Source organism: Xiphophorus couchianus, chromosome 23, assembly GCF_001444195.1.
Source record: "Xiphophorus couchianus chromosome 23, X_couchianus-1.0, whole genome shotgun sequence".
Taxonomy (NCBI): Eukaryota; Metazoa; Chordata; class Actinopteri; order Cyprinodontiformes; family Poeciliidae; genus Xiphophorus; species Xiphophorus couchianus.
In genome coordinates, this window is record NC_040250.1 from 23,397,832 (window position 1) to 23,415,252 (window position 17,421).

At 40.4% G+C, this 17,421-nt stretch overlaps 1 protein-coding gene and 1 long non-coding RNA gene across 5 annotated transcripts in view; one reads left to right on the forward strand and one right to left on the reverse strand.

Annotated features, from left to right (window-relative positions):
• Window positions 1–10,940, forward strand: part of stag2b (STAG2 cohesin complex component b) — a 27,943-nt gene extending 17,003 nt beyond the window's left edge. For 3 of the 4 annotated variants that reach the window (XM_028008464.1, XM_028008462.1, XM_028008465.1), the window contains exons 28-34: window positions 2,108–2,236; window positions 2,457–2,683; window positions 2,772–3,000; window positions 4,636–4,743; window positions 4,851–4,980; window positions 6,984–7,061; window positions 8,812–10,940. In XM_028008464.1, coding sequence (XP_027864265.1) covers window positions 2,108–2,236; window positions 2,457–2,683; window positions 2,772–3,000; window positions 4,636–4,743; window positions 4,851–4,980; window positions 6,984–7,061; window positions 8,812–8,835 — 925 coding nt within the window. In that variant the 3' untranslated portion in view covers window positions 8,836–10,940. The remainder of the gene's footprint in view (window positions 1–2,107; window positions 2,237–2,456; window positions 2,684–2,771; window positions 3,001–4,635; window positions 4,744–4,850; window positions 4,981–6,983; window positions 7,062–8,811) is intronic. The other variant, XM_028008466.1, reaches the window with a different exon arrangement.
• Window positions 7,489–13,291, reverse strand: LOC114138948 (uncharacterized). The gene is made up of 2 exons (XR_003594354.1): window positions 12,632–13,291; window positions 7,489–8,568 (listed from the first exon to the last, which is right to left on the reverse strand). It is a non-coding gene; the product is annotated as an uncharacterized LOC114138948 (long non-coding RNA).
• Window positions 13,292–17,421: the final 4,130 nt, after the last annotated feature.

The window sequence follows — 17,421 nt, forward strand, 5'->3', positions numbered from 1 at the left end:
CATGGAAGTTTCCACGCATTTTCACTATCATAGGTTTTTATGGGACAAATATGTTGTTTAAGTTAATTCTAAAGCATTTTTTTTTTTACTATAAAACAATTTTAGTTTTGCACATAGTGTTTTGTAAAAACAATATTCTGTTGAACCATATTGGACCACATTAGACTGTGAAACAGAAAAACAGTAAATGGTGAACTCTAGCTATTGATTTGTTCGTTTTTTTTGTTTTTGTGTTGTTTTTTTCAGTCATGCCATAATTACGTACCTTTTAGGTCAATAAACATGATTTAAATTGAATTCAGAAAAATAAAACGGAATTCGGTAAATAATGAAAGAAATTTCATTGGGTCTTGCATCCATCAATTTGCCTCACGTTCCATTCGTCTTTGATTTCTTTGGTTTTTACAGATCCCACATTTGAATCTGTAAAAATATCTATTATGAATTCATAGTTAACTTGGAAGGGGGGGGGGGGGGAAGAAAATCTGAGCCTCAAGCAGTTTGACATTTTGACTTGAAACACACATAGGAATCTTGTCTTGTACGATAGTCTGTTGTTAGGTTAGCGGTGTGCTCAGAATCAGAAAAGGGTTTCCTACACCTTGTCTTTTGCTGTGGATTATTTAGCTTCTCAGTGTAACATTCAGGCCAACACTCAAAGGAAATCCCAGCAACTAGTAGAATGCAGTCCAGTACATAACAAAATTCATTTTACAATGTAATAGGACAGCTGAGCCCTATAAAGTGGAATCACGGTAATCCGAACCAAAGTGATAAATGCCCAGACCTCTTCAATAAATATAGAATTACAGGGAGTTGGAGTTTATAAACAAAGAGTATAAAAAGGAGATTATTCTTTGTAGGAATGCTCGGCTTAAAATACTTTGGTTTTAAGCGGCTTGTAAACGTGTCTAAAATATGAGCGGTTCTGAGCACCGCTAGCTGGGAATCCACGTCTGGTTTATTAAGCTCCCTATAAAGTATTGGAGAGGTTTGTGTCGTGTAAAACCGAGGCTGACTTTTCAAATGCACTTTTCAAAAACAGTCTGGTCTTTATAGTGAAGGATGAACTGTGTGTTTTATTTATTCCAACAGAATTTATCATTGAAGGTTCGCATAAAAAGAACCAGACCTTTTTATGGGGACTGCAACTAATGATTATTTTGTAATAAATTATTCTATGGCTTATTCTTGCGATTAGTTGAGTCAGAAAAAATAATTTTTTGGCTCATTCTGCAGCTTTATTTTTATTTGAGACTTTTTCTTTCTTTTTTTTTTTTTACAACAGTTTAGAAATGCATTCAACTATGCAAATAAGCAAATAATTCAAATACTTTTTTAAATAAAAAAAATACAAATTTTATTGCCTACAATGCATACATAATTATTACAATTACATAACATTCCTTTATTATATGCAAAGGATGCATCTGCAGCTAAAGAAATTTTGTCATCTAATGTTTATTTGATTAAAAATTAAACAGCAAAAGGAGCCTAATGGGATTTTTATTATTTATTTTTTTCAGATTTTGAACACATAAAAGCTAAAACTATGTCATTTAAGGAAGTCTGGGTATATCATATTTTCAGAAAGTTATTTGTAATTTTTTAAATTATTATTTCTATATTTTTTTTCTGTGTAGTTTCAGTGTAATCACTGTTGAGGGTGGTGTTCCTTCAGCAAATGGCCGTTTTTAGAGTCTGTGTACTCCAGTTAATGATTAATCAATTACTAAATTAGTTGGCAATTATTTCAACAATCGATTAATCACGATTAATTGTTTCAACCCAACTTACTTGCTTCTCTGATGGTGTTTGTTCTTTCAGCAAATAGCCATTTTTAGTCTGTTTACTCCAGTTAATGATCACTTGACTAAATGAGTTGACTAGCATTTCAGTAGTCGAGTAAGCACTTTTAATTTGAGTTATTTGAATGTAATTTCTAGATGTTTATAAAATTTTAGCCGTGAGTATCTTCACTTAAGTGAAAAGCAATGTTTTTAGTGATACTGTTTTTTTTTTTATTATTATATAAGAGCAGTTGTTTTTATTATATTTCTTGCTCACAGCGTTGTATTTTTCCCTCTCCCTGCGTTTTATTTTCCAGGGACGGTATAGAGTTTGCGTTCAAGGAGCCCAGTCCTCAGGGAGAGGGAGGCCCTCCCCTCAACTTGGCCTTCTTAGACATCCTCAGCGAGTTCTCCTCCAAGCTGATGAGACAAGACAAAAGGACTGTGTAAGAGTTCGCTGCTTGTTTTCCCGCTGAACGTCGGGCTGCTGCTGCTGCTGCTGCGTTCCAGATCTGCAGCTCTAGATACGGAGCGCAGCAGATGTCTTTGACAAACAGAGCAACTGGCGTTCTGCTGCCCCAGTTGGTGGAACCTGCACCTGGTCTTGTGTGTCAAGTTGGTCGCTCTCAATGCGTCTGACATGCCCTTCCTGTTTTCCCCCGTCAGCCACATGTACCTGGAGCGCTTCATGACGTTCCAGATGGCTCTGCAGCGAGAGGACTGCTGGCTTCCGCTGATCTCCTACAGGAATTCGCTGCAGGCGGGCGGCGACGACGACACCATGTCTGTGATGAGCGGCTACTCCAGCCGGGGCTCCTCGGTCCGCTCCAAGAAGGTGAAGCCCCCGGCGGCGACAGCCGGAACGTCGGCGGCAAAGAGGAAGCTGCCGGAAGGTTTGAGAATGCCAACTTTTATCGATTAGCGTTCGCTGACCTCTAAATGTTGACCGGGGTCGAGCATGTGGCGGTTTTCTCGTTCCAGAGGAGAGCAGCAGCGGCGATGTCTGGCAGCAGAGCATTCAGACCCCCGTCATGTTGCCTTCCCCTCATCTCACCTCCACTGCCATGCGGGACCCCAAGAGGGGGCGGGATGACAGCTACATGGGGGGCTACGCGCTCCCCCATGAGCAGCAGCCGCCACCCCACCCTCACCCGCACCAACAGCACCATCCGCAGACGCCTCAGCACCACCAGACTCCAATGGATTACAAGTACACACCCCTCACTTCCTCCACCTCCCACTGCTGGTTTGCTTTCTGTTTCACGCGCCGTCCTGCGATCGCTGTCCCACATGGGAGGAGTCGCTCTGAGTTTGGAAAATATAAACCATTATGACGTTATGCAAAGTATGTATCAGGGTGGAAAAGTATGGATGTGATGGTTTCCTGCTCTGGATAGGGATAGGGAAGAAGGAAAATTCTACTTTGTCGCCTTCTTTTCTCTCTTTCTCTCCCCGTCTCCTTTTTTCCTTCTGTCTTAACTGCCTGTTTTTCCTTTCTTTCTTGTCTTCCTTTCTTGTCTCGTTTCTTCTTTCCCCTTCCTTCCTTCCTTCCTTCCTTCCTTCCTTCCTTCCTTCCTTCCTTCCTTCCTTCCTTCCTTCCTTCCTTCCTTCCTTCCTTCCTTCCTTCCTTCCTTCCTTCCTTCCTTCCTTCCTTCCTTCCTTCCTTCCTTCCTTCCTTCCTTCCTTCCTTCCTTCCTTCCTTCCTTCCTTCCTTCCTTCCTTCCTTCCTTCCTTCCTTTCAGCTCTCTTCCTAGTCTCTTCCTTTCTTTTTCTCTTTCTTTTCTTTCTTCCTTCCTTCCACTTCCTTTTCCTCCACAACATTTTCAGGTTCCATGTTTTAAGCCTGCTCAGTGTGAAAAAGTCTCACATGAATTTGAAGTGAAGTTGCAAATCTGAATCTAGGAAAGATCAAATAAAAACAGACCCCCGACTATAGTGGGACAGAGCTCAACGTAGGATCAGACGTTCTCAGACACTTTTAACAAATCTATAATCCTGTGCCACTTGGGTGCATTTCATCGAATCAGTGGAAACTAAAAATCCCCCTGGGTGTGGGAAAATGAATAAACCTGTCAAAGGTAATGTAATTTTTCTAAATACAGTTAAGAAAATTAGTCCACGTAAATCTCTTATTAGATTCCTGATCCACGCCTTCTTCCAGCCGACTTTAAGTATTTATTTACTCGTGTACGTCTGTTCCTTCTAAAATCACAGAGTTAAAGGTTATTCCTGCAGTCAAACTGTCAGAAGTTTCCGTGGCTTGACGCTGTCTAAACAGGGTTGATAACAGATAACGGTCTGTAATGTAAAAGGCTCAGGCAGAGGTCGGGGGGTGATGGGAGGAGGGAGTAGTCTGATCTGTGCTGTTGCTTCCAGTTCAAATAAAAGACTCTGTCCCAAACGTTCAGCCACAAACATCACCTTTCAGCAGCGGTTTGTTTGTGCTCACCAAAAAAAATAAATAAATTCACCATATCCACAGTGCAGAAACCCAACCCTTCAATACCGCAAGTTTTCCTTATTAATTCACCCAGGCTTGCGTCCAGGGCAGCGATTCAGTTTGGTGGTTCGCTCGCTGGCCGAGCGGACGGAGCCAGGATGCATTAGGACTCTGCTCAGTCATTCCCTGTCCGCGCTTTTTAATTCAGAGGCCAAAACCGATCGCAAAACTGTTTGCACTCCGCCGCCTGCCAAGCGGCCGGCCCCCGCTCTGCTTATTTATTTGCCTCGAACGCCTCGCGGGCGCACGGCCAACGGGAAATTGAAGCCGCGCCTGACACATTTAGTGCCATCTCCAGTTAAAGCGCCAGAGGTAAGAGGAACTCATCCGCCCTTGTGCGTCCAGTTCCCAGGTGACGTGGATGCTGGCCCAGAGGCAGCAGGAAGAGGCGCGCCAGCAGCAAGAGAGAGCCATGAACTACGTGAAGCTCAGGACCAATCTGCAGCATGCCATGTAAGACCCCCCCCCCGAAGGCCAGCTGCTGGGCGGAAAGGCGCAGGTCGCCGCTGTGGTTTGCTAACCATGTGACTTTTTTTTCCTTCTTTTCTTTTTTTGTCCAGCAGTCGGCGCGGCACCGGGCTCATGGAGGAGGATGAAGAGCCCATCGTGGAGGACGTGATGATGTCATCGGAGGGGCGGATGGACGACCTCAACGAAGACATGGACTTTGACACCATGGACATCGATCTGGTAAGACGCAAGGAAAGAGTTGCTGACAGTGTAGAAATAAACTGAACTTGAGAGATTTATTTTTACGATTTTTTTTTTTCCCACATTGCTGCTTTCTAGTAGCATTTGTTTTTTTTTAAAAATTCCCTTCAGTAAGTGACCCGAATCTGTATTAGACTTTTATTCAAAGAAATTCCATAAGAAAATATCTGACTTTTAGCCTGATTGGTGATCCATGAATGCACCACACTAACTTGAAGGAAGAAGACTGAAAGCCGTTTTCAGTATCAGTGAGATACAGGAAGCAGAGACAAACTTTAAAAAGTTTAAATGGGTTTTCTGTTCAGTATTACCACAGGTTTCCCCTGTTGTGCAAGAGAGCGAGACTTTCTGCAGATGACAGGAAGGTTAAAGGCGAGTACAGCAAAGCTGTGCTGTCTGTGGACCAGGACTGGAGGATATGGCTTAAAAAAAAAAGTCAGATTTTTATTTCTTTTTCACACCAGATGTGATTTAGATGTTTTTTTTTGTTTTCTAAAAAAAATAAATTACAAATGAGAGAGAACATGTCTTCAAAAAGGAGCCTTTATTTCAATTGTCCCTCCTGTGAGTTGTAGCAGAGAATGAAAGCCAGACTACAATATTTCTTTTTAATTGTGAGAAAAAGTTGTTTTCAGGAGAAACAGAAAGTTCATTTGATTACATTTTTTTTGGTACTTCATTCTTCTAACATTGTGACTTTATTCTCCTGTTACTACAGCTATAACATTATGACTTTATTTTTTATTAAAAAAAGAAAAATCTTAGTCCAATTTGTATTTTGTCATAGACTTGATCTGATTTCCAAGTCCAAATAATTAGAAGCTGTAAAAATTGTTTGTCAAACAAGATGGCCGCCCTGGGTGTTCTGACATAACTCTGAACTGTGGAAACCCAAGGAGTTTGTTGCTTGGGAGGGGGGGAAAAACCCAGACTTTCCTAAAATTAAACCAAAACTTTAATTTATCAATTTATCGCTCAGCTCTAATTTGAACGGTTTAGTCTGCAAAATGTTTGGCAGGAAGGCTTTAGAAAACATTTTTATATCCTCCTGCACTATATTTCTTCAGGACAAATGAGGCAAAAGCAGCACAGAGATCAAAAATGAGCCATAAAAGTCTGACCACTGCAGCTCCAATCATAAATGTTGAGGAAACCACCTCAACGCTGCTTCGTCGGAGCCAGTACTTGAATGCACCGACACCAGACTCGGCTGAACACAGATGTAGTTAGTCTATGAAAAGAAGTGCAAATTCTTAAAAGCAAGAACTTTTAATCATCCACTTTTTCTTGGTTGGTCTATTGAGAAACTTTAAAAGTAAAAAAAACACCCATAAAATATTTCTGAACATTTCTGGAGATTAAACCATTTTAGCACCAAGCTGCTGTCAGGTTTTTCAAATTATTATTATTTTTTTCTTTGCTGATATTGAACTTCAAACCTCAGCCACAAATGGCTTCTTGAACTTTTGTTGTTGTTGCTGCCACCTACTGGCACGTCAGAGATCCTCGGAAACGGTGAAAAAAATTGCATAAAAAATATTCCTAGCGTGTTAAAACCTGACAACATTTGTCCTTTCTTCATTTCCATCAGCTCCTCTGATGGAAATGTTTTTGTTCGGTGTACCGACTGCAACATTTTCCAACAGAAACCCCTTCAAGAAGCGGCTGACTTGTAGAGAAGCACTGATTTATGTTGTGTGCTGGCAGTAGCAGCTGTTGGTACAACATTAAGATTGATAGCAGAGCCACAGAGAGCATGCAGATTTACTTTAAAACCCACATCTAAGTTTCACCCTGCGTAAATATTTCTGTTTGCTGGGAAGAGCTGCATCAAGCGGTAAGTGCATTCCAGCTCTAAATATTGTCTAAATTGATTCTGAAAATTTTTTTCCTCATGAGTAAGGAGGTTTGACGCAGAGCTCGCCTTGATTCTCCCCTCCCTCCCCACCTCTCTCTAAAACTCGACGTTTCTCCTCTTTCAGCCGCCGTCTAAGAACCGCCGCGAGAGGTCTGAGCTCAAGCCGGACTACTTTGACCCCGCTTCTATCATGGATGAATCGGTAAACTTTTAAGAGTTCCCCCCCAGCCCCCCACTCCCATCCCCTCTAGACTGTGTTTTATTTATCGCTTGGCAAACGAATCCCAGTATTTTCATTATGCGAAGCTGAAATTAGTGGCTTGTAAACGAGAAGTTTGATTGGACAACGTCCAGCGGAGTGGAGTCGTTTTTTTTGGCCACACTCCCGGCGCTGAGCGATGTCTTCTGAAACCTTCGGAAAAGTTCATTTGACCAGCTGGTGGCCAAGTGCAACATTATTGGGCGTCTCGGTGCTGCGATTAATGCTAGTGCAAACAACCTACAGACTGCAATTCTCCTTTTAGCTGGCAGAAAGGGAACATGGGGACTTAATGTAGAGGGGTTTTTTTTTTGTTAGTTTCATCTAAAACTGAATCTTTAAAATCACATCAGCAAATAAGTTCTCTTTGCTTCAGTTTTTCTTTCTGTTGTGGCTGCAAAAAAAAAAAAAAAAAAAAGGCAGGGGTGTGGGGGAGGTTATATTTTATTTTTTTTAAGCACAAATTGAACGTAATCAGTTTAGAGGGACACAAAAGAGAAAGAAACAAACTGTAACTATGACAAACGTTTGCCAGTTGCAGTCATGAAAACGTTAACGGTATCGTTCCTCTAAAGTCATTACTTCTTTTTTTGTGTAGTTTTGGGTTTTCAAAAACAAACAGCGGGAGCCAGATTTAACCCTAGAAGAACTCTGACAACTCTACTAGTCTGTTCAGTCAGAAAGTCGCATCTAACCGTGTTTTTTTTTTTTTTTCTTATTTTGTGGCAGAGCTGTTGAATATGTAGTGCCTAGCAAAAGTTTGTTTCATGCTACAAACTTCATTGTGTTTTATCAGGGTTTTATGTGACTTACAAACATAAAGTAGAGCATCACAAGGATGCCTGGTTTTCAAAATGTATTTACCAACATTTGATGATGCTAACATGCTTTGATATTTAGGCCCTATTTTACTCTGGTGGCTCAAAATAAAACTCCAAGAAGTGGAGTTTCGGAAGCAACCAAACTAGAGACTTTTGTGACAGAGAGGCTCTTTAGAATTGATGGGAAGAAGATAAATCCAGGTTCCTGGATAGAGGCAGAAGTTGCTCCTGTTCACATTATTGCACAGTCTAATTTTTAAATAGTTTTTATTTCTCTCTTACTCATGTTATAGTTTTCGTCATATCTCTCATTAAATTTATGTCAGATTTTGTGCATCTTAAAAAAACCTCCGACTGTTTGTATCCTACCTTTTTTTGTTTTTTTTTAACTTTTTTTTAAAAAGTCTGTTAAAATGGCCTAGTTAAAATTCAGGCTGCAACCAAATTGAGAATCCATGGTGCGGTTTAAAAAAAAAGAAAAAAGTACCATTCACACGCTCTCCAGCTCCAATGAAGAACAACCCTGAGAATCCTCTTCATAAGACCAGTCTTCAGTCAGAGGCTTCTTCAGAGTCGCCGTAAGGCGGACTGCTACAGGGGAGATAGTTCCTGCCTACAGTTTTCAGCATCTACAACAACAATTTGAAGCGAAGTTACAACATTTGATATGAAAGTGTTTTATAATGATTTTGATTTATTTTGGAAAGAAAAATGGAGCATTTGCTTCCTCTTCCTTCTAATTAGAATCTCCTTTGAGTTGGTATGTCACATAAAACACAATCGCTTTTGTGGTTGCAACGATATAGTTTAAAAAACAAAAAAAAACCAACATCTGGAAAGAAATAACCCTTGTGTGTATGTGTTTCTCCTAGGTCCTCGGGGTGTCCATGTTTTAAGCTAAACTCCAGAGGATTCTGACGCTGGGATTGCAGAAGAGACGCTTTGTATTTAAAGAGAATTATTAGATGCGAAAACAGAAGTGTTTTCTGTAAGAAAAAATAAAATAAAAATAACGGAGAAAAAAAAAAGAGAAACAAAACAAAACACACACACAAAAAAAAGAAGAAAAAAAAATACAAACACATTCTGGCTTGTACTCCACGTGGACCAATGACAACCCACACTCAGTGTTGCTTGCTCAGAGAGGACTTTGTTTCAGAAACTTTTACTTTTATAATCTTGGGTGAGCTCTTCCTGTTCGAAGCTAGTGTTAAACAGGCCACTTCCAAAACTTAGTAGAAAGCAAGACGTGTCTGAAGAGGAAAAAAAAAAAAAATCAATAGCTTTTCTTATCCCTCCTTTGTTTTTTTTCTTTTATTTTTTTTAAACATGGGGATGAATTGGTGTGTTTTTAACTTAAGAAACCTTTTTTTTTTTTTTTTAATGTCTAACCCTTTTTACAATTGTAGTAAGTTACCAGGTGTGAAGTAGTAATTTATAAACAGACTGTAGTAGCTTGCTTGTACTGTGTTAGCCAAGTGGATGGAGGTCCTTCTGTTTGTGCTTTTCTTCCTCTCCCCCCTCCGCTTTTTGTTTATAAGTTTATTTTCCTCTTATCTCTTCAGTTTTTGTTTTTTCCCCTCTCCCCGTTGTTGGGTCTGAGTTGAGGTCCTGATAACCACTGGTGGTTAAAGATGTCGAGATGCCGCGTAGAATCAGTTCAGATCCCTTTCATGCTGTGAAGATTCCCAGACTCCCGAGTTCCAGACTCCCTGTTAAACAATCAGAGGTTTTGCTCGCTCCTTATTAGGAAAATGGAAAAATCTGCCCTCCCCTCTTGAAGAAAGAGTAGTGTCGCTGTGGAAGGTAGCTCAAAGAAAACACCCCCGGCCCCGAACCTCTTTGTTTTTGTTTTTTTTCTTAACTAAATTCTCACAGCATAATGTTTAAAATGGGTATCTCCGCATTTTAAATAAAAGTTATATATGAATCGGTGCTGATTTTATATATGTGCTTTTGTTTTTGTTTTTTTGTTCTTTTTTTCCAAATCTTAAGCCCGAAAGTTTGAGAAATGTATAAGTAAAACTTTAAAAAAACAAACAAAAAAAAGAAGAAAAGAAAGCATGTGAAGCCATGCGTCGAGGAAGATTTTTAAATTTGTATTTTTAAGTTCCTATATATTTTTTTCCTTTCTTCTTTGTCTTGATACCGTCTTTGAATTTCTACCTTTTTTCCTACGTGTAAATTAGTTTGGATATAACTAATGAAAAAGAACTTGTGAAATTGAGCTTTTAAGGTTTTTTCTCAGCATTGAAAAGAGTCCTGTCACAAATGATGATGATAATAATAATAATGGAGGAAAAAAAAAAAAAAAGTTGCTTCTAGATTTCAAACGTCTCAACCTGTAAGGCGGTCACTCAGACAGTACTGAACTCCGACGTTATTCAGCAGCGCTGTGGCAGCTAGACAAAAAGCTTAGATTTTGACATATATTTGTCAACACGAGTTTCAATGAAATGTTTTGTCTACTGAGGTCGTTTATTTTATAGTCATTCCATGCTTAAGCCTTAAAAAAAAACAACAAAAAAAAAACAAAAAACAACACATGCTCGTGGAGGTCACCTTCTCTCACAGTAATCTTCCATGTCCGAGGTGGATAAATTGGCTTTTAGAACATGAACTATGAGGTGGTCGGATGTAATGTGATAAAGTAGATAAACAGCCTATACGTGTTTTTGCCTAATTATTTTATGTAAGTAAAAAACAAAACTCTTTTAAGGAAACAAAAAAAAAAAGTACTGTTTATTGTTTGTTACTTACCACTACATCGGTATAAATCCTTATTAGATCATGTGTACATATACAAAATTTAATTTCTCTCCTTGCTTTTTTGGACATTTCTGTTTTATTCTCCTGCACTCTTGCCTACAGTCTCGAGTTATCGTCTATTATCCCATCCTCCTTTTCAGTCACTCTTGTTTGTTTGTTTTTTTGTTTGTTTTTTTTTTCTGATTTGTACTTGTCTGGAGACAGTAACTTTTGAATAAAAATCAACACATTTCTTCTGTGGTACATCTTACTTTTTAAATGGTTCTCGTTCCGTTTTTGTAAGCTGCTATCGGGTTGGAACCGGGCCTGCCTTTAGTGGAAGAAATTCTGAGACCGTTTGTTAGCCAACAAATTCACAGACGTACAAGTGCATTCCAGTAAATTAGAATATCGTTGGGGAAAAAACGCTTCAAAAGGTTTTGTTAAAAATAATGACCACAATCCAACAGCAACCTTATCATTCACTATTTTTAAGCAACAAATATTTCTGTATATGTTATTTAATTTGCTAGGAGTGGCAGAGTTACAGTAAACCATCAGACTCAGTCATGACTTGTCCTACTGACTTCATTTAATCAATTCTAACGGAAAGCAGTGTGTGGACAATAACTCCAGGTAAAATCTTGTAGCTATTTAAGAAGGCAGTTTTATTTCATCGGTGCGATATGGTTTGTTCCAAATATACAGAACATCAAATTAATTAAAAAATAAAGAAAGTTGGAGGAAGGAAAACAAAGAAATGTCAGATGGCGCTGCCAAACACTGAGGTATGGTGGCGCAGGCATCGTGGTATGGTGAGGTTTCCTCATAAGGAGGTGTCTGGCCTATTTAAAACATGCTCATCAGTTTGATTACATCTTTGTCACCTTGTGCTCAATAGGAAGTTCCTTTGAAATGGCCATTTCAGCGAGACGGACTTTCTGAAGACACCAGTAAGCAAGCATCTTTTTTAAAAAACCCCCACAAGACTGAACTGTAATCCTATCATACTCCTGAGCTGAAATGTCTGTTTACAGGTAACAGAAAATGAAACACTTCATGCAACAGAAATTTAAGGCCCAGAAACGGCTTTGCACAAGTTGGTTTAGTGACTTGCAGAGAGGCTAAATCTTCAAGCATTTTCAGTTTTATGCATTCATTAAATCCATGTCAACTTATCTGTGCTGAGCTGTGGGGCCTGGTGTCTATTCCCACCGGTCGTGATTGTGCAAGAGTGCCCGCTGTGTCCTTGAAAAGTCTTAAAAAGCATGAAATTCATGTCTCTGAAATTAAAGCCTTAAAATGTCTTGGATTTAAAAAATTAGTTGATGCGTTAATCACAGGTCTTAAATTCTGTTGTGGCAGGACTATTTAATCTTTAAGTAGTTTTGTAAACCTCCAGTTTGACTTTCCTGTCGGGCAACGACTTGAGTCACACGCGGACATCTTGACTTCGTTCTGTGACTAACGGCGGTTGAGGCTACTGCTAACTAGCTGCTAATATGCGCTAACTGGTTAGCTTTGTGCGTCCATCACGGGTAAGTGCGCATTTATCGCCGGTTGCCAGCGGTTCGCTTCTGTTGCCAAATAATATCATGATACACGGAAAAAAAAGCTTGGCACTGTGGACTGTAGAAAGCCATAATGCCTCTATAGTCGTCTACAGAATGTGACATTTCCAATGCACTTGGAAATATGTGTGGAAATTAAAGCTGCTCAAATTGTAAGTTTCAAACGCACTGCTAATATTTAGCAAAAAAAAAAAAAAAACTAGAAATTTTGCCCCCAATGATATATTTCAACTGCTTTTATTCTGGTAACTGAAACTACACGACGTAACTGAAAAATGAAAACTCAAATTTCAAAGAATTAAAATGTAAACTCTAATAAAATATTGTTTTTGACATTGAAATGGCTTAGATAATCACGGGGAAGGTTGCTAACCTGACAGTTGTCCAGCAGCCACTCGCCAAAGAGCTGCCCGACCAACCAGGATGTCCAATTGATGTGCTCAATAGTCAGGCTAAAATAAAAATATTTAGCACTATAATTTTAAAACAATGGATCTCTCCCTTTATTTCGCACTTTATATTTGCTAAATTGGTCATGTGAAACATTTAATTAGATGCAAATCCTATTTTGGTGCACCTATCAGTAAGTTTTATATGCACCGCAGCGATATTAGATTTGATCTTTTATCTCACAACTTCCTAGTTCGCAAATAGTAAACATATTTTATTCTAGCATGCTTTACTCATGGATAAACAGTTTTTTTTTTCGTTTCAAACCCAGATTTAGTACCTGTACCAGGCCGCTCTGATGTAATTTACATTCTCGACGCATGGAGGCAGTGCACTCCAAGCCCCTGCTGACATTCAACGCTCCCACAGATGATGTTGCTCTCTATTACATGGATCTTTTGCAGTTGGTGAAAATGTGCTTTCAGACACCCAGTCTCCATCTCAAAGGCGCCTTTTAGCAGGAGCGATGCTTTGTTGTGCTCAGACACACAGCGCTGTTAGTTATTTGATAAAAGTGGGCTCACGAGGTGGCAGAAGAAAGGATGAAAGCTGCAGAGACTTCTTTTTTTTTTTTTTTTTTAAGTGCATGATTAATACAGGGGGCCTCAGATCAATGCAGGAGCACCAGAATGGGACCTGGCAGAGAGCTCCCCTTCATGTTTCATGTTGCATCTCATAACACATGAAGAGGCTCGTCCATCACCGCGTCAGGCTGCCTGTCACATGTCGGCTGTCGGGGCGTACAAGAGGTGCAGAAAGGCACTTCCCTCTGCTGCTCTGTTTGATTTGTCCTTTGAGCTGTCGGTCCTAGCTCCTGAACCAGTTTCACTCATAGTTAATTCCACGTGTCTTCTTTCTGTGCCAAAATAATGATTTTTTTTTCTCTCTCTCTCTCCCCCCCCCCTCCTGCTTTTGTTTCCACGGCAGTGCATTTGTTTAGATGACTTGGGTTAAATTGTGTGGCTGAGGTCAGGGTGCTGCCGGGTTTTAATCACAACCACAGACCCAGCTGGGGCTTCCAGCTTCTATTTACCTCTGATAACCTCCACGTCCTCATTTTCATCAGCCCGGCTTCATGTTGAAACCTCTGAGGCTTCCAGGAGGGACTGGTCCTCCAAAATCCTCACATGCTTGTAAATGGATACGATGGATAATTATCACAAGGGTGGTCAAGTTAAAGCATGTGACATGACTACTGAACTTGCTTTAAACTGAGCGCCCTTCGCATGTTCCGGCCAAAAGCCGTGATGTGTTTTATTTAGGTCTTATGGGATACACAAACACAACGTAGCTCATGATTGTGAAGTGGAAGGTAAACTATATATAGTTTTATATATAATTTTGAGAGAAAATCTGAAAGAAATGCAGCATGTGTTTGTATTCAGCTCCCCTGAGTCTATACTTTTTATAGACCTCCTTTTGTTGCGATTAGAGCTGCAGGTTTGTTTTTTTTTACCGGATTTGCAAAAGAAAAACTGAAATCTCTGCCCATACTTTTGTTGTGAAATAGCTGAAGATAAGTCAGCTTTGATGGAGAGAATCTGTAAAAAAAAAAAAAAAAAAAAAGCAAATTCAAATTCACTCGTCCACAAATTTTGCAGGGACTTGTGAGTTTCACCAGTCATCGTAACTCTTTCGGAAATCTGGCCTTAACGTTTTCTGTGTTTCCCTTTTTTCTGACCAATCACTACAACTCAGATGAATTTTGATCAATCTTTTTTGTCCCCTTTTATTTTAACTTCCTGTGTGATGCTAAATGGTGACATCTGCATGTTTTTGAGGTGCAAGCAGTTCATGTTAACTTGATTGACCAATATGAAACTCCTCTTTTGCATTTTGACAACTCCTCGGGACATGATTTTATGTGGATTAAGGGTGATATTTCAAGAAGGTACTTGGAAAGGCTATTTTCTCTTGAAATATTAACTGTGTTAAAATCCTGTTGTTTCTGTGAAGGTTCTGTGCAGCACCTTCAACTTGCGTTGAAATGCTGTGACAAAATAGAGTCACAGCAAACACAATTGCTTTAAAGGACTGATTTATGGAGACAACAACTTATGGTTGTACTAACCAACAACTATTCTCCCACCTGAGTTGTTGCTCTGTGTAGCTCCTCCAGAGTTATCACATTCCCTCTTTAGCTTGACGGCTAAACAGTCAAGATGGATGTTCATCTGTTTGCTAATTATCTAATTTATGAAGGCAGAAAGGTTTTGTTTAGGAATATCAGGCTAAAAGGAGTCTGTATACAATTGCATGCCACTAGTTTCAGATGTTTGTTATAAAGCTTTGCAAAAGAAAAGTTGCATTTTTCTTCTGATTCACATTTAAGCACTGCTTTGTGTTTGCCTGCCACATAAAATCCGAGCAAAATATGCTGAAGCTTAAGAAATATGAGCACGAGGCTCTGTAGCTGGAGTTTTTTATACGCGTTTTAAAAGAACCTCTTTACAGACAGAATCAAACCTGAATAGTCTCCTGAGATGAGATGAAGCAACAATGTTTATGCCATGAATAAATCATTAATGAAAGTACTGGTTATAGTCTGCTCGGGTTGTAAAGGCAGGAAAAAAGAAAAAAAAAGCAGCTGACCCTGTTAAATTATTTACCCGACCCTTCATTAGATTAAGCACCGGGAGTTAAGCACACAGACAGACAAACCTCCAGGCCAATAACTGTCAGATGTCCAAAATTCATACTCATCCTGCACTAAATTTAAACTGTTGCTTTTATTTTCTTTCTTTTCTCATGTCATTCCAGCACTGTACTCCGCTTCCAGTGCAGTATCTGGTAACGGAATAAAAAGCGAAAGATAAGCACTCCTGGATTAAGACGAGACGCCGTGTGGGCTGTAAGAGAGATGTCAAGGTGAATGTGAAATGAGAAGAAGCATCAATGCCTTTCATTATAAGGAGCAGGTTTCACCAAAACAGGCCCGAACAGGTTGCAGATTCCTGCGGAACGCTATGAATAGAGCGCCGTGGGAACCTACTGTCTGCCTCCTGTCGGTTTTCTTCGTATTGACACACGGGCAGAACGGCTAAAGGTATGCTGAATGAGCGAACGAGTGACAGGCCTATTGTAGTTGGAGGATAGGAGCAGGAGGATTAGTCTCCTTTTGGCACTGATGGTCCTCAGTGTGGAGGGAATCTGTCATCAGCGGAGCTGCAGGTGGTCCACGGCTCGGAGCAGGGGGGCTCGAGCAAGAAAACAAGTGGGGTTTTCAGCTGGGAGCGGGGTGATGTTTACCCTGAGTTGCCCTGGAATCCGATTCTCTATACCTTAGCTCCTCACCTCTACTCTCATCGTGGTTGTGCCGCCACTCCTCCCCACCCGACCCACGCTTGTCCCCGCAAAGGGGCCAGAGCTTTGCAGCGAGTGTAATAATGCTTTTAACTGCAGGTAGAAAGAAAACAAGATTACGGTTTTTCAATTAGAGGGACTCGCACTGAAAACATGCAGTGCTGCTCCAAACAAGGCCAGCATCTCTGCTCTTCCACTTCCACTGGTGCAGCAGAGAGCTGAATATTTCAGCAAAAATATTTTATGGTGGCCATTTTTCAAAATGGAAGTCAAAGAAAAGGCATTTTTTGCACTGAAACTAGGAATATTTATCACAGATAAATACTTTTAGTGTCAAACCATACATAATTAAATCCACAGAAATTATGTTCACCGATTTACATTGACATGGTCACCCTGGTTGTCATGGCAGCCGTCTTGAAAAATGGCTACCATTTCAAAATTCTAGTGGCTAATGGGAAATATGACAAACATATGATCTGAGGGGTAAACATGTAAATTTTTATGCTTGTAGACAGTTGAAAATTTGTTGACGTTATATGCTCCTCCTTGCCCCCCCGAGCCCATTCAGAGGTGACCTGCGGATGGCTAGATGGGTTTCTGGGCCGAGCCAGCACCAGTTGAATCATGAGTCTGTAAAAGTTTGGATGAGTGTCTCATAAGGGCGTGATGAGACAGGTCTCATAAAGATGACGGAGAGCCCCCTGCACGTCACCGGCCCCTGCCAGGAAAGCCCCGTGATGTACGAGGCCCGGGACACCTCTGCTAATAAGACTCATCTCTTTAATTGGCTTTATGGTGCGGCTGCCCAAATGACACCGGCGTGCGGCCGCGTGCGCGATGAATGCGTGTGTGCGTATCGACCCTGTCTGAACCGGGTCCGTTTTGTGCATGCATGTGCTTCTTTAATGTGCCCGTGTGGGTGGAAGCTCATGAATGTTCCCGTTATTAGATTTCTCACTTCCCTTCCTCCTCCAGAGCGGAGGATGAGCAGCCTCATTAGTAGGAGAGCACTTCTACTGCTGGCCATGATTTAACACCTTACCCAATCATAATTTATTCAATCTATTCTTAAGTATTGCATGCACTGCTAGATAGGGGTTAGGTTATGTAAGGGTGCAACAGTGACTTGTCTGAATGTGGTATGGTGATGATTATTAATCTAAGGAAGCTGCAGATGGTGAGCTACTTTAAAAGTTCATCAGGTGCAGAGGCTGAACCTCAAAACTGTATGTGCTGTGTTTTATTTGAGATGCCATGTGATAGACCATGACAGAGCACTGCGCAGTGTGAGGAAAACATGGTTCTGAAAAGTATCTACATTTCTAATCACTCAATACTTGGCTGGGTCTCCTATTTGCATGAATTACTGCATCAATGCGCCGTGGCATTGAAGTGATCGGCTTGTGG